The sequence below is a fragment of the Dromaius novaehollandiae genome, chromosome 3 (genome assembly GCF_036370855.1).
Source record: "Dromaius novaehollandiae isolate bDroNov1 chromosome 3, bDroNov1.hap1, whole genome shotgun sequence".
Lineage (NCBI taxonomy): Eukaryota > Metazoa > Chordata > Aves > Casuariiformes > Dromaiidae > Dromaius > Dromaius novaehollandiae.
The window spans coordinates 3,478,175-3,501,853 of NC_088100.1; the positions used below are offsets into that span (position 1 = coordinate 3,478,175).

Consider the following 23,679-nt stretch of genomic DNA (forward strand, 5'->3'; position numbering starts at 1 on the left):
GGATGTTCCAAAGTTGTCTGTTGGAACAACCATCCCCAGCTTCTCAGCAGTCCTGATCCAGCTGGATCTCCTGAGGACAGATGTAGCTCTCCAGGTCCGGGGGTATTCCAGGTCCAGGGGTATCCGGTGTATCTTCTTGACACCAGGTAATGGAAAGAGGTAATAGTGGCCTCTGCTGAAGTTGCTGCTGCAGGACAAAGTGAGCAGATTGTGATATCTGACAGGACAAATAGGAAAGCAGCAGGATTTTTGCAGGGACCCTGCAGGACTGGAGCACAAGCATAGGACAGAGAAGGAGTGAGGGTGGGAGGCTGTGTTGGGGCAGTGCAAAGGCAAGAGAGGCTCCCTCAGTGCTGGAGGCAGGAGCCTGTGACATGTCCTAGGAAGTAGAAGGCCCTTCTTGAACCTGCAGAGGGGACTTACATGCAGGGAAGGGATTGGGTCTGGGTGCAGGTGAGGAGGAAGACAGTCCACCAGGGAAGCACCTACACCGAGATAAGGCAGTGGGTGGCAATCACTGGCACAGAACAGAGGCCCTGTCTGCCAGCAGATGCTCTGTGTCACTGAGATTGGTGCTTGACTGGCACCCTGACCAGCAATGCTGGGCGGAGACTACTGGGGCTCATCGATTTCCAGACTATTCCCAGTTGGTGCAAGCTCACATGGGCACCAGGGGTGCTGTACTGGTCCTGCACCCGACACAGGCTAGCTCAAAGGAAAAGCACAGGCAATACGATGGGAACCCAGTGCAGCCACAAGCCTGACCCCGGTGTGATTCGAACACACAACCTTCTGATCTGGAGTCAGACGCGCTGCCCTTGCGCCACGAGGTCTGGGCGGAGGGATGCAGCACCCAGTCGGGGACCACGACCTGGGTGGTGGGGAAGTGCTCGCCATGGGCACCACTCCAGAGGTGTCTGGATGCCCCTCAGCGGGACTACAACGGCATGCTGGAGGAAGCCTGATGGGGTGCAGGCCTGGCATAGGGAAGGGGCATGGTGGGAGCCCAGTCAGGGCACCAGACTTTGTGGGGGCCAGTGGCGCAACGGACAACGCGCCTGACTACGGATCAGGAGACTGCAGGTTTGATTCCTGCCTGGCTTGACCTGTTCCTGCCTGCAGCCTGGATGTGGTGGAGGCTGATGTGGATCAGGCTGTCCTGGAGTCCTTTTGGAAGTGGTGGGGCTCCAGCACTGGGGCTGTGCCCCTGCTCTGGCTTATTGCCTCTCTTTATCATAAGGTCAAAGGTCAAAAGACCTTTAGCTGTCAGAAATCCATCAATAGTTTTCTCAAAAGCAGCTGTTGCGTCATCTTTTTCATGAATATGCTGTTTCCTCTGAACCTCCTTTAGGACCAGATAGAGGCAGGGTAGCCGGGTCTCCTCCTTTCTGACTACCGTTCCCTTTCTCTTTCAGTCTGGTGTTTTCTACTCCACCTGTCTCTGGTTTTGCTCCACCTCCATTTCATTCTTTGTCGTTCCCTTCTGTTCTAATTTCCAGCTACTGTCACAAATTCTTACATCTTTGCACAGTTCCTAGTTGCCCCACAGATCTTGTTAAAGACCTTAAAATTAGAGCTCTGACACCGTTACCTAGTATGTCTCTTTCCTTCTTAAGAAAATAAACTATTTAATATAAATGTACAACACTTGCAACACAAAATTTATTGTTCTTATTATCCTGGCTAATAAGGTATGAGGGTAAAAAATGAGGGTAAAAAGTGAGATAATCATTAATAAATGTAAACAAAAAAAACTGTGCAAATAAGGAATGTTATTAGTTCTGCAGTGGGTATAGTTATCAAGTTATGCTTAAGGCGGTTGACTGGAACTGCATAGCCAATGAGCAATTCTGAAGATGTAAAAAAGAGTCAGGCACCTATCTTTCCTTCCCTCTGAGCGACCATTACCCACAGGGACAACTCTCCGGCCTCGTCTTCTGCCAACATTTCCCACTTCAGGCCTCCCACAAGAGGGAGCCATGAACCAGCTCATGGGCTCCAGAGGCTGCAAAGCCAGGCAGGAGATGCATTTAGTGCTGTGAGAGACCGTCCATCCCTAGGCCATGCTGGAAATACAGGTTATTTTTTTCCTGGAAGGGGCAATGTCATCATGGGATGGTCGGTAGCTCTTCTGCTGCAGAGGAGAAGGCAACTTGGCAGCCCAGGGTAGGCTCTGCTCAGTAGGGCTGGGCATTTGGCCTTTCCAGCTCTGGGGCAGGATCGTCTGAACCTACATCCCTCCCGCGAGGTGTTTGCTCCATACCGTACTTTGAAGGCCTCCAGTGGTTAAGATGTCTCTCTACTCCCCACAACAAAAAATGTATCCCTGTGTTTCATAGTGTTCACCTCACGTGCGCTGTTTTTGTGCATTTTAAGCTTGCTTCTCCCCACCTAACTCACAGTGGACATACAGAAGACATTTCTCAGCTACCTTTTATATACTTGAAAAGTGCTACCATATCTCCCTTCGGTCTTCACAACAGAAAAGCAGTTCCGTCTTTCTCCACAGCCTTATTTTCTTTGGCTATTCAATCCCACTGTTCTCTGCTGGACCTTCTCCCATCGGTTTCTCCAACAGTTTTCTGGAAGTGCAGCCTCAGATCTGGTCACACAGAGCTTCTCCTGCTGAATATCTGTACTCTGTGCTGAGTACCTAGCCAAGAGCACCGCTCTTCATCTATCCTGGTCTGGTACTTGCCCTGTTTCCAACCGCATGACATTATGAGAGAGATTCAACTATGTAAACACAGGAATTTAGTGTTTTCTTTTTATGGGATATCCTGCTTGGCCTCTATTTGCTTCGCCAGAAGGGTCTGAGTATCCTGCAGACCTGTGTCCCATGCAGATATCTTGGATTCCCTAGAATGTCTAAAAAGACAACATGTTTAGGCAACTGAATCCTGCCCGTGGGTGGCAGCCAGCTTAAGAGATTTAAAGTAGGTGTCTCCATACAATGATATGTCTACGTACCGATCGGTACGACAGTAAGGTCATGGAGTGTCTTGAAAAGATGCAGGAGTGTTATGTTAATAAGTAACATAACTGTATAGTTTATGTCACAATAGATTAGATTGTGTTACAATGTGTATCTGAAGTAAGGTCATGATGATACCTTATATTCTTTCTAGATACCTGGACTTGCCATCTTCATTATTATTTTCAAGCAGAGTGTGTCCACATCTGTGTGATTATCATACTTTGATAGATACTGAAAATTGCAGATCTCTCAGTGAAACATGCCATTTCCCTCCCAAAATCCTTTTCCAAACCTTTATAATATTATAAATAAGGTCAAGTTTTCAACTACCTCAGGGAGCATTGCATCCTGACTGCAATCGAATTCTGCTGATGTACATTACCAAAATGCAAATCTGGATCAATGCTTGGGGAAAGCAGCCAATTCCCATCAATTTTCAGATCTTGAATTAGTCTAGAACCATCCCAGGCCATTCGGTTAACCATTCAGGTTAACTGAAATCTACAAAATGAAAGAGCATGCTCCCCTCCTCATGTTCTCAGAGGGTTGTGAGTCACCACGGCAGGATTTGTAGACTTCTGTGCACTAGCACCTTCCCTTTCCTGAGAGAGGGAGAACAGACATTTCATGCAACGATAGAAGGTTCTCCCTCATTGCTGTCTGCTGCTCAGATAAATCTAGTTCTTCTGCAGCATATCCTTACTCCAGGACACATGGCAACCATGATTTCATAGGGCAAACACTTCTCAGGAAGACACATGCCAGAACCTCTCCTGAGGGTGAAGTACAGGATTTCTTGGCTGTTTTCTGTCCCTCTTGGAAGGATAATAGGTGCTAAAATGATTTTTTTTGTGTCCCACATCTTTCCTCAGCAAATTCACTTCTGCAGCTGAACAGCACTGCTTTTGTGCACAGTGATATCTGCCATCATGGTGATTTCAAGGTAAGACTTGGCTGGCTGGTGGAGACGTTTAAGGCTGCCAGGCCCAAGGCTGGGGATGTGGCTGTGATACATTAGGGCTCTCCTACCATGAGACCCTCTACAACCTGAGGAGAAATCAGTCCATTTGAGTGCTTAGTTTCCACCCTCGTAATTGATGTTTCCAGCACAGTTCTTCCCTAGAAATTGCAGCATGGATGCAGGCAGATCCTGGGAATACCTGGAAATACCCAGTGTTTTCCATGTTCCCCTCAGAAGAGATGACCCAGCATACAAGCTGGTAGGGCTGGTATCCATATAGTACATTTTTAAAGCTATGTCTTTTGTTAATTTAGGTAACGTAAATGGGGAAGTGGGTAAGGACACTAGTGTATGGGATCTCTATTAACACAGGAGATTAGCAAGATCTGTTCTACAGAAAAAAAAAAAAAATCACTGAAGGGTTTGTCTATATTCTCCAGATTAAGAAACAGAGACAACCATCTTCCAAAGACTGTCTATCCCACCTACCTCAGACGTACCTCAGAACAAGGTTGAACTCTCCTCTAGAAGCCCCCGTGTCTCCACTGTCTCTAAGGGAAAACTAGAAGATGATGTTAGATAAGACAGCTGAGAATGGTTTCATCCTACCTCTCTTAGAGGTCAACAGTACAAATCCCTTCATCTGAACTAGTCCTCTGTATTCTCTTTATAGTCAATGGGAGAAGCAGGTACCTGGTGAGTCTGCAAGAATATCTTGCTCTAGAAGTGGCACTGATTATGTGGCTGGCTCTGATATAGGCTCTACACTATATACATCTCAGGTGGGGTGAGGGGAATCTTGCATGTAATTTGCATGCATCTAAAATGAGGTCTACTCCAGCAGAAGCCCAATCATGAGCAATTTATCTTAATGAGGCTAATGGCTAAAACAGCAATTAAAATAACCCTGCTCAAAATTCTGCAGCTGTTTGTAGTTTCACACCTTGCATGGAAATTCATCAAAGAATCTCCATCGGTCCTGTCTCCTGGTAAACTGAATGAACTGGAAACAGTCTTTCTCCTTGACCATTGCAGCATTGAGCATGAAGAGTTGTTGAACATACAGAGGGTAAGTGACTTTCTTCAGTTCCAGCCATAGATTAGCTGCAGAACTGATTATTAGGCAGGGGGCATAGCTTTCCACACATTTGTAAATATTTCTTCCATGATTTGTATAAAACATCTTTCTTATCTGGAACAGCCTGGGAGAGGAGGAGGAGAACAAAGAAGAGTAAATGAAGTCTCCTCATGGCCAAAATCAAGGGAACTCGGCCTTATTGCAGAAGCACCAAGGTAGAATGTGATGGCAACTCATTATCAGATGGAGTTAGGGAGTTCCAGTATTGATGGGGCTTCAGGGACCAAGAAGAACAGGAAAAAGGGTTTTTGCTTTAACGTGTAACAGTGTGACCGTTGGCCAAAATTGTTAATGAATGCCTCAGTGCATCACTTCCCCTGAAAAATCACAGGGCTGTCTATGAGTCAGGAGAGGTGGTCAGACCTCTCTGGATAATTACGAAGGCTCCACTGAAGCTGCTGCATAAACAACAAAGATCTCTGTTGTTAAGATTTTGTACTCTGGAGAGAAGACCTTTCCCGAAGTGAATATATCCACAAATGCAAAGAATTTTTCTGGTCTAGGACAAAATTTCTGATCATAATTTGAAGGGGATTATGATCCTGGAAATGCTAATGGCCTGACAGTGAAGGCATTCATGTGCAATGGCTGGAAATGATAAGGAAGGATTTTGAATACAAGGTTCTTGGGAAAGCGTGCTTGCTCCATCAAGTTCCCAACACATTTGAAGTGCTACTCTTCTCCCTCATTTCCCATGAAAAAAGGTAAACACTTCCAGTTCATCATTAGACAGAGGAGGACCATATTTTGCAATCTTAAAAATAAGTTTGCAGAATTAGAAAGCTGTTTCCTGCTCCAGTATAACAGTATATAGTTGGATCCTGTCTGAGAGCTGAAATGTTCCCCTTGGCTTCAGTGGGAATTTGAGCCAACCTAAGTTTTGTTGTCAACATCCTTGTTACATCCATTTCCCCGGAATGCCTGAAAGTGGACACAGACAGTGTTCCTGCCACATGGCCGCCCGGGAGACTCAATGGCGCCTGCAAATTTGAAATGAAAAGCCAACAAAGAAACCAGACAGGCAGAGAACAATGCACACGGACTGAAGGAATACTGTTTGTATTGTTGATATCAAGGCCACTGGGTCAGAACAACATCCATAAATATCATGTACAGAGACTGGAGCACAAATAAATGACACTGGTTTCTTCTGCTCCAAGGAGAAACCATGTTGTTAGCTGCCATTTCTGTACAACTGCTGGTAATGCAATTCAAACTCCACATAGACAGATCCTTCTGAAAACTAGCTAGGCCGTGAATATCCCTTGTCCTCTGCTCTTTGTACAGCAGTGAAACTGGGGGTGCTAGTCACTAAATCTACAAACTTTGCTTATCTGTACTTAATATGTCTCCCTGACTCTATCATATACCCTATGGTGCAACATTGTTTCCCCCCAAAAAAGAAGTAGGGAATAGGGGGTATCCTGTCCACAAAGGCAATAAATAAATAGATATATTTTGTACTGTGAATGAAGTGTTTTGAAAAAATATGTTTGTCAACCCATTATAGAAAAGCCAGGAAAGGGACAAAGGACTTTGTCAGACATGTCTAGTTTAAGGCAGCAGCATTAGCTGAAAATAAAGGCAACAGTGTTTAGAAGTTATTTAAAACTGAGGGGTAGGGAGGAGCATCTGAAACACATTTATAGGCAGATAAACAGTGTAAAGGGATTAGAAAAATGAGCAGAGATTATTACAATGTAACTGATCTTGGAAAAGCTCCCATAATTGTGCTGGACAGAAGAATGATCAGAAATTGGTAGTCAGGCTTCTATGTCCATTGCATCCCTCTCAGACGTGTTAGTGTTTAGACACAAAAGGATGTCCCTCATTTTTCTCCGTGTCTTATACATACACTCAGAAACACAAATACACAACCAAGAGACAAATGCAGCTATATACACTTCACTAAGGAGCATCATGCACTAGAAAGAGTAGAGCAAACATTGCTTTTAACCCCATGCTAAATTCCAAGGTTCAGTAGACTGTAGCTTTTGTAGCCTATCGAACAGCACAACATGTTAGTAATTTCTGGTGGGAGACACCTTTCCTGAGGATCTAGGTAGTGACTTCTGAACCCAGTGTAAGGAATGCCTGCCTCTAGGCCAAACGTGCACAGTAAAAGAGCTCTCAAAAATATGTTTGCATCTATGTGGGGAACTGAGCAGTGGCTCTGGTTCAGCTGGGGATTTCCCAGTATCAGTAAAGACACAGCAAAGAGCTCAGCTAAAGCATTCAAAGACAAATCCTTCACTGCCATCGCTCAGCAAACTGTCCTTTCACAACTGCATTTTGGTCTCTATCACAGTTTTACTAACTGCCTGAAGTGGAGGCAGCAGTGCTACATGTCATTTGTGCTGGTGTGCCTGAAACAGATATTTTTGGGTTGTGATGCACAGAAATACTGCATCCAGAGCAGGCTCTGTCGCAACTGGGAACAGATACCAATCATAATGTCTATAAAAAGGGATGGAAATTTTCTCCTGGCTACCTCTAAATAAAATACTCTAGGCAGACAACCTAGGATGAAAGTCTTTGAAGTTCATTTTCTATAGCTGTCACTGAGGGGAGAAAAGCGGGGACTGTTCTTCTACTGCTGCTCTTGTTTGACCAGTCCTATACTGGTGGGCCTCAAGGGATCCTCAGTTCAGATCTCAAGCAACAGAAAGATAAGGAGACTCATAAGACAAAATGCTGTAAAACCAGCAGCTGAACACAGTCACTGCTGTGAAGATTTCACTGTCCAAACTGGCAGGCCTGGGCTGAGATGCCCCAATGAAGAGGTACCAGCGCCTGAGCTACAGAACATAACATTCTTGACTCATCTATTCCTTTAAAAACAATGAGTGTTGCGAGGTTCCCTGAAAAACAGGGTTCCTGGAATTGGTCTCTCAGCATATATTTAAGAACAAAGATTGAGTTACCCATGTATGAAAAGGTTGCCCTTTCCTGCTTAGCTTTAGGTGATGGGATTTGGAACTGCAGCTTCAGAGCATACACTCAAAAACTGCTCTTAAATTAGAAAGTCCTCTCCCGGAGAGCTGACACTCAACTCTGTTATTAAATCATCTTTCCAAGCAATAGCATCTTTCTGGCGGTTATTCAGACCTGACTGTTAAAATATCTTTTTGTCAGATAAAATATGAGCTGTCATTTAAGTCTTGATGATCTGGGAGAGCAAGCCAACCCTTGGGGTCTGCTGGCTAATTTCCTCATATTTACCTCCCACCAGCTCAGATCCAATTCGAGGTTGGCTGCTGCTTCAGTTTGTTCACGGTAAAAGACTCATTCCCTGCTTGCTCCGCAGTCCTTTACCAACAGCTATTTCAGGACAAGAACATGAGAATGGCTGCACTCACTCAAACCAAAGGTTTATTTAGCTCGATAGCCAGTCTCCAAGAGTGATCAGTCACAGTTACACAGGGAGGAGTTTAGGAACACAGTAACTTACAGCAATAATTCAGTATATTCTCCCACCCTCCAGTGATTTGGAGGAAATCCTTAGCTGGAGGAAGATATTGCAATATAGTAGCTCTAGACTACATGGAGACAAAGAAGTCTAGGACTCCCTGGAGCAGAGACAGGACAAATACTCATTTCTAGTTTATGGACATCCCTCAAGCATTTGACCCTGTTGAAAAGAACAGAATGAGCCCTCTAAATTTGAACAATGGCTTCAAGCAAAAGGTATAAGAACCCACAGTGTTGACCACTTCTAAGATGGCAAGGTCCTACTTTTTTAGTAGCAAAACAGTATTTTTAATAATTCAGTAAGTTCCAAGAACATGAAGTCTTGGCACCTATAGCACAAAACAAGCTGGTAAATTCCAGATTGCTGTAGCATGCTGTTTTTTGGCGAAGGTACTAACATTGAAGAATTGAGGTGTGGGAGAACAGTGGAACATACTGACTCAGCCCTGGAAAAACCTTCTGGCAATTTTCACATACATTTGCTTAAATGCATCATAAAGCCAAATGACCTTTTGCTAAAGAATTTCAGGTTGATGCATTCTGATTGGCACATATGTTTTCCATTAGATGCATGACACATTCAAAATGAAACCATGTGAGAAGAATTAATGAACATAATTTTCCTTAATAATCTACTTTTTTACTCCGAGGCAGGAGTTCTTCATAGCAGTATCTTTTGTATTCTGCTGACGGGCAGATGCTTGCTCTCAGGGACATAAGAGTGCAGATGACCCGTGATCTGTGCTGGCTTGACTTGAATGGGTTCACTAACCACCTGGATATTTTCCAGGGTGTCTGAAAATAAAATGAGCAAGTTCAGGGTCTGGAAGACATAGCTACCTAGCCACTGCCAAGACCTGTACTTTGAACTGCAGACTGAAGATCAGGTCCAAGGCAGATTTGGCTTGCGAGGTAGGGCGGTGGGGAGAGGGGGGTGGGAGAGGTACAGTGTGTGGGTTTGGGACATGCTTCTGTTGGTGTAGGGGATGAATGAGGAAGACTGCAGGTTTGGGTTTGGAAGGTGAAAAAGGGTGCAGAAGAAAAGAGAAGAGCTGAAGGAAAATAGAGCCAAGGCCCCAGGGGAAGAGTAGGGAAAGGAAAACCGCTTTCTCTTGCTCTCAGACTTCCAAGCATTTGGCTGCAGCTCCCTTCAACACCCCCAGACATCTCTCTATGAGATGATGTTCTGTGACACCCCTGCCAGCCCATCATGTACATGGCTCCACGTACCTCCCTTATCATCTGCCATTCAGATAGGAAGATGGATTTGCAGAGTCCCTGACCGGACAGAGAAGTTATTAGTTAGCTTAACAGCGAGTTACCGGGCATCCTAAAACAAGGGCTCAGCAAGGTGGGTTTCCCCTCTCCTAGTGGAGGTGGATGGAGTCTTACAAGGCCAGCCTACAGCAAAGCCCTCTCCTCCTGAGAGAGAGGGTTGTTTTCCTTTCCCCTTTTCCACCACCATCTCAGAGAGTCAGCGATGCTTCAAGGCTGCCCTGTCACTTGAGCGATGGGGCACTCCCAAAAAAAGGGTTTTCAGTCCAAGTACTGGTGGAAGGGGTGGTTTGTAGCTTCCCGCCTTTAATCACTCAAATAAAAGAAAAGAGATTTTTCATACATACAAACCATTAGGATAAAAAGGGGTTTCTATAGATATTTCTACCCCACCCTAATTTAAGACTGCTCCTTCCTCTTCCACTACCCACATCACACTTGATAGACAGGATTTTTAGGGATTCGTGGAGAGTCCTTTGCTGTCATGTCCCACAAAAGTACAGTGTGAGCTAATGAGTTATGGCAACTTTATGGAACTCTTGATTTTTACAGAGATGTTCTGTCATTTTTATTTGCCTGCTTACATAACACAGGGAATCCTGACTACTCTCTGCTCAGTAAAGCCATTTTCTCTGTGCGTCTTCCCTTGAGACTGAGACCAAACTCCAGACATGAGGATGTTTGCATACCTTCTGATTGCTCTTCTCTTCTTGGTTTTCCAACATTTTCCAGGTAAACCAGGGAGGGTGCAAGAGAACTAATCCTAACATTTTAGGAAAACTGTCCAAAAGTGCTTGAATGAGTTAGGAGCCTGGGAGAACTTTAAAAAGAGCTTAGGAGCTTGTGAAATTGTGGGTACAGGTCTTCAGTGTGCAGACTATAACGATTCCTCTGATTCCTTGGAAAATGAAGATCAACCAATATAACGCAATGATGAAGACTGGGAGGCAGGGAATTTTGGAGGTCACCATAAGCAGGCACCATATCAGTTTAGGGAGCACACTCTTATCCTGTAAGCTTTCTCCTTGACAATAGGCATTTTTCTGTTTACTCCTTAAAGTAAGTCAGTCTGTAACATGGCCTGACTATCTTTTTTAAGCTCACCTTTGCAATTCTACAGACAGGACCATTTTTCCAGGATGCAAATGAAAGTATGAGAGTCTTTCACCCTCTCCCTGAAAGCTAACCCTTTACTATGGTACAATGTGGCATCTAACCCCCAATAAAGTTCTCCCCTTTACACAGATTCTCACTGTTTTGGATGCCGATTCCATCAGGTAATGTTTTCCAGGTTCCAGGAGAACTTCCTATTCAAAGCTAGGCAGGAGAGAAAAGTGTTTCTGGAATAAACGGTTCCCCCAGGCTTGGGGAACACACATGTAAAGTGAAAGCGTGGGGATAAGATTATAGTCTCTGGAGTTTGACAGCTTAACATAGACACCCACAACCTTTGAGATGCCCGGGCATACCTGAAATAACCTCACGAGGTGGCAGATACAACACAGATCCTGTAGGAGACCTGTGCCCTTCTGGATGGGCAGCTGGAGGCTCAGCAGGGTACCATGGTCCATCCCAAATGGTCCTATGGTCCTATATGCAGATATCTCAGTGGAGCCTGCGGGTAATACGGTCTGTGGAGTCTGGAGACCTATTCAGCTGCTCACAAGGGCATCTCAAATTAGAGGCGAGCTGAATTGCTCTCAGGCTCCGCTGACTGCCCTGGCCAGCCCTGGCAAGGTTAATCTGCCTAGATATAGGCACTTAGCCATTAGCAAACTCTCGGCTATCCAGGGTAATCAAGATGTCTGCAGGGCTACTAGGTGTGATACTGGCCAAACCTCATACCCAACAGTGCCTGAGAAGTCACTAGATGACTACACTGTGGCCACAGAAATCCTGCACCCACTAACGAAATCAGGAGCTCGGCCACCCAGCTCACATGGAGACACCTATCACCCCGTGGCTGAAGCCCACTCCTGCTTTCACAGCGTTGCCCTGAAATTTAGTTGTTTAATCCAAAAGGAACAACATGGAAGATCATAAGAGACTTGCTCTGAAGACCCTGTTTGGCTAAGGCACTGTCAAAAACTAGCAGAAGAGAGTTTTGGACCTACTTCTGCCATATCTCTGAGGCCTACCTCAGGCCGTTAGCCATCCGAGAGTAGACCTAGAATCTTTTAGTTAAAAAATAATAATTTGATGATTGTATGAAGTTTGCAGCAATTTGGCCCTGAAGTTGTGTCTTCCAATATCCTGAAATTGCTTGCAGATATTGGTTACATTTGTTGAATAATTCTGGATGGAAAACAATGTGGGTCATATTTCAGTTGGAGATACTGACTGTTCCTCAGCTGTTTTCTACACATAAAACACAGGCTGAAGTTTGACCCTTTCTGCTACTTAAAAGCCTGGATAAAACTGAGGCAGCACAACTTCTTGAGGGGTTTCTAAAGATGCAACTTTTATTTTCTCTGTGTCTTGCACCTGCAGCATACAGAAAGTTTCATTTCAATACATGGGTAGAAATTTTCATGTTAAGTCAAATAAATTTATTTTGTTTTTTCAACTCATGGCAAACACCTGGTAAAGTCCCAGTTTACTTCCAGATCAAACCCACTTCTCTTTTCCAGTTTGATGAGTCATCCAGAAATTCAGTTATGCATGCAACACAGGTTTTAGATTACTTACTGGCAACCTAACTGGTAACTCATTGATCTGATAATATTTTATGCCTATCCTTCTTCATCTGAGTACAAAATGTTTTTTATTTGCAGGCAGCAGGACTTTCCATATATTGGACACTATCCAGTGTGGTTTGAGAAGAGGTAGATGCAGACGTTACTGCCATGTAAATGAGTATCTGACTGGAAGCTGCTTCTATAAGAAATACAAATGCTGTAAGAAATATCCAGAAATATTCTATATTCCACAAAGCTAAAGAAAAGAAAAAGAAGGAGTGTTCTTAGCATCAAAGAATTCTCTGCTCTGTAACTTAGTCATTTATGATGCCTCAATAATACATATATTTTTTTTTCTTTGCATTTCCGATGATGGGTGTACGTTTTTCTTGTTATTCTTCTAGAGATATTTCTCATGCTGTTAGATGCAGCAACTTGGTTTGGGGAAAAAAATCCTATTTTATCTACTATAGATACAGCTAATTAAGACATTCTGATAATGTGCAAGATTTCTGTTTCTCACACAAAGGAGGAGGATTCGTATTTTCTTAAGATTACATTTTATTTCATTTTAATTAATATGTTATGAAACTTCTGCTGTAACTTATCAGTTGTCATGATGGCTCAATAAAAACACATAAAAATCATTTATGAAATATTCCCAACTTGTCTGAAGTCAGAGATGTGGAAAATTTAATTATTTTGATGTATGTAAAATATGAAGAATTAGGAAGAAAACAGCTTCTACTCTTTGTTTTACCGAGTTTCAATGGTATCTTAGCTCAATCTCTCAAAAAAGAAAAAAATTAAACCAGGATACTCCAAGCTGGGTATTTAAGTCCATACGTATCTGGAGATCTGAAAAGAGATACTTGAGCATGAAAATTAGGGATAGGTCTGTTCTTCACCAAAAATGAGGGGTCTTTTACAACGAGGCAAATTGTAAATGCAACTTTCACTCACTAAGAGAACAACACCACCACAATTCATATGTAAGAAAAAAATTTCAGGACTATTTCACACAACACTGTTGAATAAGAGGAAGTTATTACTTTTTCTGTCTGATAGCTCTGTAGTCAGGATGTGAGAGAACTAGCTTCAGTTCTCTGGGGTATTTAAATCTATCACTGTTCCTTTTCAGACTATCAGATACTGAAGAAAAATGCTCATTTTACCTTTTTGACCCTGTTGTATTTGATATAAAAAAATCATGCATCCAATAGAATAGGGACAGCAACCCAGTTCTCCTGGCTTCCACAGGGAGCAGTCTAGCTGACAAGGAGGTATTTTTGGACAGGATTCCTTGCTAGCAGAAGTGCTTTATTTTGTATCATTGCATCTTCATCATTGCAACACAAAGCAGGAGCTTACATATCAGTCTATTTTTTTTTTCTTTTTTTTCCTACCAAATGATCACAGCCAGAAGTTCAGGGCTGAGCAGGACATTTAGGAATTGATCCAGTTGCCCACACACAGTCATTTGAGAGGCCCTGTGGTATCAGAGATGTCGACACCCACCTCAGGCTGACAGATACCGTACAGGAGCTATGAGAGATCTGCACCTTTATGGAGCAGGAACTAGAGGCAAGATGGAATCCCTGGAGCATCACTAGTGACAGTAGATGCCCTTAGCTTTGGACTTGGACAGCTAAGTATATCTACAGTGTAGGTTTCTACATGTGTGCAGGGCCATTCATGTGGTCCCAGTATAGTCAATCAAGTGATCTGAGTCCTAGAACCATTAATTAAACATCTCACATCCATGAAGACATTTCCATTGCATAGGCCTAAATCTTGGTGTCTGAGTCTAGAGCTGAATATCACAGTTGGACTTGAGTCAGTTGCCCACATACAGGTGTCTAGTACCATTTTAAATATGCTGGGCCATGTGCATGGCATCCAGCTGCCCCTCCAGACACACACAGGTTGTCCCAGAGGCCCTGTGTCATAGCTGGTGGTCCCATCAGGTGTTTTGGTTGCCAAAGGAGTTTGGCAAATATATTTGGGTAACCAAACTGAGTTCCTAGTATCAAACCAACTAATATTTTCAGAAAGAAAATCAGTTGTTCAGTTGGTTTAAGTTTTAACCTAGGGTCTGGCAAAAAATCAGTTATTTTCACTAATGGATAAAGTACATCCAAACATACTTTAAATCAATGGTGCGGCCAAGTAATTGACATAGCTGAGGAACTGTCCTTTTGATTTTAACATCTCTCTACACTTCCCACCTCCTTTGTCTCTACCCTCACTTCTGTCCTCCAGAATTCATCTGTTCCCCACTTCCTGGCATGGTGATGATGTCCTGAAGCTGGAGGCTGGAGCCAGGAAAGAATTCAAGCACAGCTTTGAATGGAGTTTAGGAGTCCAAGCAATAACTGCCTTGGAGATTCTTCCAGCTTCCCAAGATCCATCTCCAAGGGATTTCCTAAGTCAAAGACACTGTCTTTGCAAATAATAACTCTCAAATGATTTTTTTCTTCCTTGAATTCATGAAGTCACTTTCAGCTAACACACAAAGACAGCTGCAAGAGCTGAGAGGAGAACCACATTTTCCATCCAACCTGAGGCCTCTAAGCACTCTGTTCGAGAGATGTTCTCTTCCCTGGCTTCTGTATGGTACATTTTCAGCAGCAGAGTGATGAACAGTCCCCTGCTCTTTTCCACCAGGCTGAAGTAACCTACTGTGGTGCTTGGAAGGCAACTATTCTTTTTCGGTGTGATGAACACTGAATACACAGCCAATAACAATATAACAATTTTGTGCAGTTGATGCAAGGACCAAGCTCATAAAGGCATCTCAGGCTACTAAATGTAAATAATACACCAATTAACGAAACCCTTTTCTCCCACCCCAGAAGACACAAATGCCTAGGTTTTCATTGTGGCAGTTTCTTGAATCCCAAATTTCTGCTTCTGCCTGTGCCCTGACAATACATCACCCTGGCTAAAGTGAGTGGCAGGACTCTCCCACTGAAGCCCCATCAGGCATCCCAAAATGAGACATTCTGGCTCCAACCATTGATGCCCTCTAAGCATGCTCCACAGACATGAACAAGACTGAATTTACCACAAAAACCATAGCTATGTCAATTTAATGACATTCCAATGAGGTGGCAGTCTTGGCAATGGCTGCTGTATGCTACCATAGTCTGTAAGTCATGGCGCTGAAGAGGAAAATTTCAGCTTCCTTGTTTGTTTGAAAGGTTTCCATCCAACACCTCTTCTACCAGGAGAATGACCCAGCCGGGCCACAGCCCAGCTGAGATGGGTCCGTTCTTGACACCTTATCTTTGTGGCTGTTCTAAAAACTCTTGCTTTCCAAGGCCAGAAAAGAACAAGGGTGAGAAGGAGTTTGAATCTATAGCAAAGTGAACATGGACTGTCTTGGAGGAAGGAGTTCTGGTAAAAGACTTTACACCCTATTGTATTATGTGAAATTCCTTCATGGAGCAGCACAAGTCCCTTTGTGAAGTGGAGTTCAGCTGCCTTTTCTGCTGGGGTGTGATGATACTTTTATTAATGTCTCCCAAACCAGCAGATTTGATGCTTTCTTGTGGCTTACCAGCTGCAGATAGACCTCAGAGACAGTTACACCCAAACTCCATACAGCAAGGCACACACAAAGACTGCAAATATTTCAGCAGCACCTTAGACCTTCTGCTAACTCAACATCACCAAGAATCTTCAGGTATTCCTAGATGACAAATCTTTGCCTTCTCTCCCACCAAAACCATGGCTAATTTTCTCCAAGTGGTCCATTACTAACCATCTTGAGTAATCCGGCTTTGAAGTTTACAAGTAATGAAGGTCTCCAGATGGGTCAGTATTGAGAAATAGCCTTCCCAGTGGCTAAGTAGGGAGGTAAAGTTACCTCTCTGCTTGCTTTTGTGACCTTCTGGCATTGTTCAGGCTTAACCGTGTGCAGCGGTCAAGATGTACTCATTGCTTCATGGCCTGCTTTCCACACTCACCACTGCCAAGGTCCCCCAGATCGCCAGCTCAGTTCCCACAGCCCTATAAATGCAAGAGAGCTCCCTCCTTCACCCATCAAAGTTTCTGGCATTGTGGCCTGTCTCCACGCTGCAGCTGAGACCTTCCACCATGAAGCTCTCTTCCCACTTCATGGCTGTTCTCTTCTTCCTCCTCCAGGCTGTTCCAGGTAAGGGGCAAGACCCACACCAGCGTCTGTCCATGTGAGGCAGTGAATCTTGTTGCACAGGAGGCACAACTAGTTTGTGCAATGGTGCACACTATACTCCTCCATGCCATGCAGCTTCTTATGTTAAAGCCATTCCCTATTTCTCAGTGCAAAACCAAAAGTGAATAGTCAACCTGCAGTGACCAGAGGTCAAACCAGAACTGTCCCACAGAAGCCAGTACAGGGTACTGGCTCTTAGAATTCTCTTTATGCCACTTTATGGCACTGCTGGAAGAAGGCACCACAGAAATGATCTGCCTCTTCTTATCCCAAGGTCACAAGTCCTCTCCTTTGTGTATGGTAGGAGAGGGGTAGAAGTGGTCCCCTGTATTGCTCAAGTTAAACTACACCAGTGAAGCTGACTCCAGTTTGCTTCATGTGCTGGTTCCCCTTCCCCAGTCCTCCTGCTGACACTGATTTGTTTACTAATTGTGCTTTTCACCTAGGTTTCTTCATACTTGGTGAAACTCTCCATCTTGGAGAAAGGCTTTTGGGGAATGAAGGAACTAGACAAATCTATTGTCCCTGCTAATTGGGCCAGATGCTAGCATTTGATCTTAAGTCATAGGTAGATATCTGGTTGTTGGAGCACCTTGCTGCCCACTTGCATGACCTGCCTGCAGCATTGCAGCCTCAGAGCTTGCAAGAACCCAAAGACTGTTCTATTCCTACCCATTACAACACGCATATAATCATAAACTCTCCACCAACAGCTACCTTTTTCCCTAGTTGTACAAAGATCTTCCTTGGAGGCCTGTGAGGTCCCATGAGGCTTCTGGAAATCATCAGAAAGGCTACCTTTGGCTTTGGGAGTGTTTGTAACAGACCTCTAATTGGGGTCCATGGGGTTTCAGTGGGAGGAAAAACATGAGAAACAGACTGATTCTGCAGCACAGTTGAAAGTCCTATTCTTTCTATAGGTCTCGGCTTGCCTAGACACACCTTACATTGTGTTGCCTACCATGGTTACTGCTTCCATTCAAAAGTCTGCCCAACGCCTTTTGTTGCATTTGGAACTTGCTCTCGGCGTCAGAAAACCTGCTGCATAGGTATGCGCGGAAACCCTGTCTGAGCAGGCAGCCTTTGGAAAGGAGATTAGAAAAGTCAGGAAAAACATTCTTACTCTATTTGTCTACAAATACTCTAAGCAGTCTCATTCCACCTACAAAGATGGATCAGGCTGTTTCTGCACTGATGGTAGCATGAAGCACAAGAACGTAATTATCATTTTGTGCTGACCAAACGCCATGTAGCCCAACATCCTGTATCCAACAGAACAGATGTCCAGGGAAAAGATAAAAATCAGGGCCCCACAGACTGATCCTTCCTTGATATATCTTTCCAGCTTTCTATGATCATCTCTTGGGAGACTGCTGATTGCATCCACACTGATATGCTTACTAGGCACCAACTGACCTCTTCCCTGTGAATTTGTCTAATCCTATTTTGGAATATTTTTGGAGCTCCTCAATAGTGAACAAATTCCATTGTTTCATTACATTTTTTATGCAAACTGTGCTGATCAGACCTAAAGTTCGTCTAATCCAGCATCCTATATCTGACCATGGCCAAAAGCGGATGTTTCTGTATAATTACTGGTGGGTGGATGGGTGTGCGTATGTGTGTGTGTGTATAAAATGAATATAAGAAACATCACAACCACATAATTATGAAACCTGGTATATTCTCCTGGCTTTCAAGAATTTGCAGCTCAGGACTTGAGATCCAAGTATCTTTGTGTCTAAAAGTTCTCACTAGCTTTTTCCTTCTTAAATTAGGTATTGTTTGTTTTAAAACCTTTTGCCTCATAATTTCATTCAGTGCTATCTACTTCTGTGTTGCGAATATAATGAGTAATCATTCCCCATCTATCTTCTTCATACCTTTACAATATCCCTCCTTCAGTTGTTTCTTTTCCAAACCATTAAGTCTCAAATCCCTTTTCTTAAAGAAAATTTGATTATCCATATGATCTTTCCTTGTGTCTTTAGTTTGGAGATGTAGTAACCAGAACTTCATTAAACTTTCCATATATGAGTGTACCACTGGTTCAGATGTTGATGTAATGCTGTTTTCTGTTTTGACTTAAATCCTTTTTATTCCAGATACTACATCAAACTTCCATATTTGTAAAGATGAGGGGGGTCATTGCGTACCTCCAGAAATCGAATGTCTTCAAGAACAGCTGGGACTTTGCCCTCACAAAGAATGGAAGTGCTGCAAGGAAATGCAATAAAGACCTCAGTGAGTTGCAAAAACACACAGAAATGCATGGATGAGAAGACAAGCAAGTTTTCCTCCTGATGTTGTAGAGAAGCTGTCTGCCTTTCTCAATACATAAAGTATGTATTTTTAAAGTATACTTGAGGCAACATGCTTCTTCCTCTACATAACCAAGGCAATAAATACTAAGTAAACAAGTATAGCAATCAAATATATATGGAAAGAGGCAGAATGTCTCTCTCTTGCACCCTCATTCAGAAATCCACAGAAACATAGCCATGATGTCCTTGGAAACCACATCCCCTTGTAACCTACACTTTACCTCCTTTCCTTTTTTGTCCTTTCATGTGGTTTGTATTGTGACACTTTGGCTTCATGCCTACTTAAACTTTACAGTCTTCTGGGAGGTGATTTTCGTCACTCTGCCCTTGGCATTTGAGGCTCCTGAGGTTGCTGGTGCACACCATAACCCTCAGCATTAGGGCTGTGCTCCTTCAACAGCCCCAGTGATCGCTGGGCCCAGCAGCACCAATGCAAGTGGGCTATGGTGGTAAAGCCCCGGTCCTTTCCAGCTGGAAATCTTTAGCTGATATCTTTGTTCAAACCACACGCTTTGTTCATCTTCCCCAGACACAGTAAGACAAATCCTGGGAAATGTGCTCGACTCTTCCTTACATGTTTAGCAGAAAAGAGGGTCTTTTGGGGAGCTCAGCACCTCTCAAGATGTGTCCCTCTGAAGTATAAAGAACCCACGCATTCCCGGTTATTACAGTCAATCGTGCAAAGCTAGACTGGCAAGATGCTTTTTGTGTGTGTGTGTGTGTGTGTGTGTGTGTGTGTGTGTGTGTGTGTGTGTGTGTGTGTGTGTGTGGAGAAAGCTATTCCTGAGAAAACTTTTATGAGATCAACACACTCTTGCTCAAAAACAAGCTAGATCAAACCCCCTGGGTAATTCTGGATGAGGAATAACAAGACCATTTTGGAAAACGGTGTCTTTTTCTTCTATTAAAGTGATAGAAACAGTGTTTTCTGTAACTAGCCCTCACTGCTGTTACTGTTGAATAGCTGTACTTGTTATTGGCATTGCAGCTGGATTTAGAGGCCTAAACATCTCTGTGCTGAGCTCAATACAAATGTATAATCTGTGTAACAAAGTATTTGTATAAGTTTTTCTAAAAAGGCACACAGCTACTACAGTTTTGGACACTGTAGAAGAGAATGATGATTTCTTTGAATGCTGTCCATTTCCTGCTTAATACAGATGTAGATTATGGGCTGCTTCAGCTGCAGAGAATATTCGAGATCTATCAAATACCTATCATATTGTACATCTTTCCTGACTGGCTGAGAGCTCAAGCGTTTCCAGACTATTATTGTTCGTTAATATATTTATGTTTGCATAAGTATTTGAACATATGTTCTTGAAATTCGTATCATGTGAATACTTTTCTGAGCCAAACTCAGTCACAGCAATGTTTCATGCAAAAGAAATGCTGAAAAGGCTCATATATGACTGCCTTAAAAACGTGAAGAGCGCTGTAATTCCATAAACTTTTTTTTTCAGTATGCATGTTTCATCCCTATATGTGAAAGAACTATTGCTTCTCTGCTATAATAACGCCTGATTATGCCTAGCAACATGCCAGTCCTGAATGCTGATTTGACTGGCATTTCTTTCCTGCCAAATCTGGCTGGCTGAGGACATAAAGTGACAGGTAAATGAGGAAGATTTGAATCAAGATGTATTTTGCAGCTATATGATTATACATAGTAAGCATTCGACAAGGTGATGCATAACACCTGCTTGTGATGCACGTGTTCCCCAGGCAGCTATAGAAGGAAGGCTTCAGTGCTTGCTTTGTAAGAAATGTTCCCCCGTTGGCAGCATGGTGTGGCAATGCCTCCAATCTTGATAGTCTGTGCTGCAGCCTCAGGAGAGAGCGTGCAGTAGGAGCAGTTGTTATTACAGTGAAGCTAGAACTGCCACCTGTTACCAACAGGCACTAAAACGCTGCAGAGAGAGAGAGATGGAGTCGTCAAAGGAGCCACCAGCCAGAGAGCTGTCCTGAGACTTTGGGTTGGGGCTGCAAATCATTGTAATTCTTTCATTTTCATTAAAGGAAATTCCTGCTAGAGAGATTTCAGGGTAATAAGCTCCCTCTGCTTTGCTTCTCTGACCCCCCCCCCCTCCCTGTCCATCCCTGCTGCTGCTGCAAGCTGTTTTTCAGGAAGGATTTATTTTAAAAACTTAGCAGCTCTCTGGTTCCCCATTGACCAATACTGGTGCACCTCGCAGTCTTTCAGATGGAAACATTTGCAGTGTGTCTGGGAGTGACAGCAACACTGCCTCTTCATTGGGACTCCCTGTGTCTGTGTCCACTCTGGTCTTTGCCCTGCACAAATTCAATAAACAGTGTAGAAGTGCAAGCTCCAGACAAAAGCTTTGAGAGGTCCAGGATCATTCCCAGTAGGTGAGTTGGCTGTTTTTTGTGGAAAGAAAAGCATTCAATAAGGCAGACTCGTCCAGACTGTGCCTTTGGCCTTAGAGTCAAAGAATGAGCTCTGGCACCATGTAAGGCTTGAGGACTAATGCAGCCCATCTCCTCAGCTGCCCTGGAGGCACTGGTGCGTGAGACAGGATTCCTTCCAGGATGGCTTTGGCATCCCCTGACACCAAAACAGAGAGAGCTGAGGTTGCTTCTGCTTGTGCTGCCTGTTGAAGCAGGTAGATCTTGGCAGCTGAGCCAAGGACAGTAGTGCAGAAGTGTGGAGCAAGGACAGTGGCCCATGGGCGTCTCTTCCCTGTCCCAACACCCCATAGTTAGTAAGGACACAGCTGAGACATCAGATACGGTCCACAAAAGCACTGAAAGGTGACAGCATCCAGTTCCTCTCCTCCAGCAGACTGAACAGAGTCCTACAAGGACTCTGACTTCCCTCTGTGGGGCAAGGGGAAAGATGGTGTCTGCATCAGCCTGAGTGCTCAGGAGAGGGAAATCCTTCTTGGGGGATGCTGTGGGACAAGGGGTTCTCTTCAGGTGTGTTACGGGCACTGTGTAGTGCCCAGGAGACATGCTGCAGCTAGCTTGGGATTCAGAGCAGAGCAGCCACATTAACAGAATGGGGGACCTAGAAATGAAAGGAATTAGTCCAGAAAGATTCATTATACTAATGAGGCAGAAATATTGCCAGTACCAGGAATCAGTTGTGCATCTGGGGTATTTGTTAAGTTTCCTTGCCATACATCTGTTGTAGCTAATAAAATGGGAAGCCACACTCAGTATTTCTGTGATACCTGCTCTTTTTGCTGTGTCTAGGTCATAAAATCAGCTGAAACTTCAGAGGTCTTTGAGATCACTCTCTGTTCATCATATGCAATCATACTCATTTAAAAGCTGCCAGAGCTGTTATCTAGAGACAGATACACCTGTGCTCTCATTCATCTGCAAGTGAGCACACGTGTATGTGCACACACACACACACACGCACGGAATTTTCTAGGGAAACTGGCATGAAAATACATATTCTGTATTTAAGAGTCCAGATAAACAGATATTTAACCCCACTGAACAGAATAAAGACAAGAAAGGGAGACTCCTTCTCTGCTAATGAACAAAGATGTCTATGGACAGACTGCCCATTTCCATACTGTTCAGCACTTTTGGCCTCCTGAACATGGTAACAGGGTAATTATGGTAAACAACAGGCTTGTCACATGACTCACAGGTTGTCCAGAAAGGTGGTGGAGTCTCCATTCTTGGAGACACTCAAAAACCATCTGGACAGGAGTCTTGGGCAACCTGTTCTAGGCGACCTTGCCTGAGCAGAGGGGTTGGACTGGATGATGTTCCGAGGTCCCTTCCAGCCTCAAACATTCTGTGATTCTATGGGCCTTTCCAGCCAATTGCAAGAGGAGGAACTATTTTTCTCTGCAATAATTAGGGTTCTGGGGGGTGATGGGCATGCGGGGTGGCCTTGCGGGCAGCACCGCGCTAGGGAGCAGAAACGACACTGGGACTTGAGGCTGAAGAAAACTGTCCTCTGTTGCTCTGCCCTTTCCTCTCACTGACCTGGTCCTTCGCTCTTGTGTGTCTTCCTGACAGTGCTCGAAGGAAATGAATGAGCTTTCAGGAGAAGCTGGTAGGTGACCTCTTGCTGCAAAGGATGCATTGAGTGGCAAAGCTCCTCATTGGTATTAAAGTCTGAGCACCATGTACGTCCAGCTTGGTTACTCTCATTCATTTGTATCTGCTTCCCTGTCAGACACTTCTATAGCCTCTACATGTAAATGAAATACTCCTTAACCCAAGCGATCCCAATTCAGGCTTATCCTGGACAGAACAAATGATGGTGATAAAGGTCAGGGTAAGCCAAAGGCAGAAGGATAATGCTTACAACAATAATTTCCAGTTGGAGAGTAAAGTTTTATATATAAAAAATGACATTTTAGATATATATATATATATGTTTATAAATGTGTTGTGTAACAAAATACATAATATAAAATCTACAGAAATAAAACCAAAAGATACAAACTGCAGACACTCTGTTCATACTTGTCTAGAACAGCATGGCAGAAACACTAAGGATTCAATAAAAAGTTCAGAGAGTTTGGGGACTCTCCACCTTGGAGATATTCAAAAGTCAGCTGAACAATGCCCTGAGCAACTTCATCCATTGTCAAAGCTGGACCTACTTTCAGTGTAAGTGGGGTTGCACCAGAGAGCTCCAGAGGTCCCTTTTGAGGAAAGCCATGCT

At 43.8% G+C, this 23,679-nt stretch overlaps 1 protein-coding gene, 1 long non-coding RNA gene and 2 other non-coding genes across 4 annotated transcripts; 3 read left to right on the forward strand and 1 right to left on the reverse strand.

Annotated features, from left to right (window-relative positions):
• Positions 1-761: 761 nt before the first annotated feature.
• Positions 762-833, reverse strand: TRNAW-CCA (transfer RNA tryptophan (anticodon CCA)). Its single transcript has one exon. It is a non-coding gene; the product is annotated as a tRNA-Trp (tRNA).
• Positions 834-1,031: 198 nt separating this feature from the next.
• Positions 1,032-1,104, forward strand: TRNAR-ACG (transfer RNA arginine (anticodon ACG)). The gene has a single exon. It is a non-coding gene; the product is annotated as a tRNA-Arg (tRNA).
• An 8,272-nt stretch (positions 1,105-9,376) lies between these two features.
• LOC112991179 (uncharacterized) lies at positions 9,377-13,132 on the forward strand. The gene is made up of 3 exons (XR_003261242.2): positions 9,377-9,459; positions 10,416-10,554; positions 12,597-13,132. It is a non-coding gene; the product is annotated as an uncharacterized LOC112991179 (long non-coding RNA).
• Positions 13,133-16,601: 3,469 nt separating this feature from the next.
• LOC112991181 (gallinacin-11-like) lies at positions 16,602-18,934 on the forward strand. The gene is made up of 3 exons (XM_026113496.2): positions 16,602-16,659; positions 17,619-17,747; positions 18,804-18,934. Exons 1-3 carry the CDS (start codon positions 16,602-16,604, stop codon positions 18,932-18,934), a joined length of 318 nt encoding a protein of 105 aa, XP_025969281.1.
• The last annotated feature ends 4,745 nt before the right edge of the window (positions 18,935-23,679 follow it).

Excerpts from the sequence above, each read along its gene's own strand:
- LOC112991181 (XM_026113496.2), top strand. The coding sequence starts at position 16,602 with ATGAAGCTCTCTTCCCACTTCATGGCTGTTCTCTTCTTCCTCCTCCAG. Across the intron at positions 16,660-17,618 it reads CCTCCTCCAGGCTGTTCCAG|GTCTCGGCTTGCCTAGACAC; the intron begins GTAAGGGGCAAG and ends TTCTTTCTATAG. Across the intron at positions 17,748-18,803 it reads TCAGAAAACCTGCTGCATAG|ATACTACATCAAACTTCCAT; the intron begins GTATGCGCGGAA and ends TTTTTATTCCAG.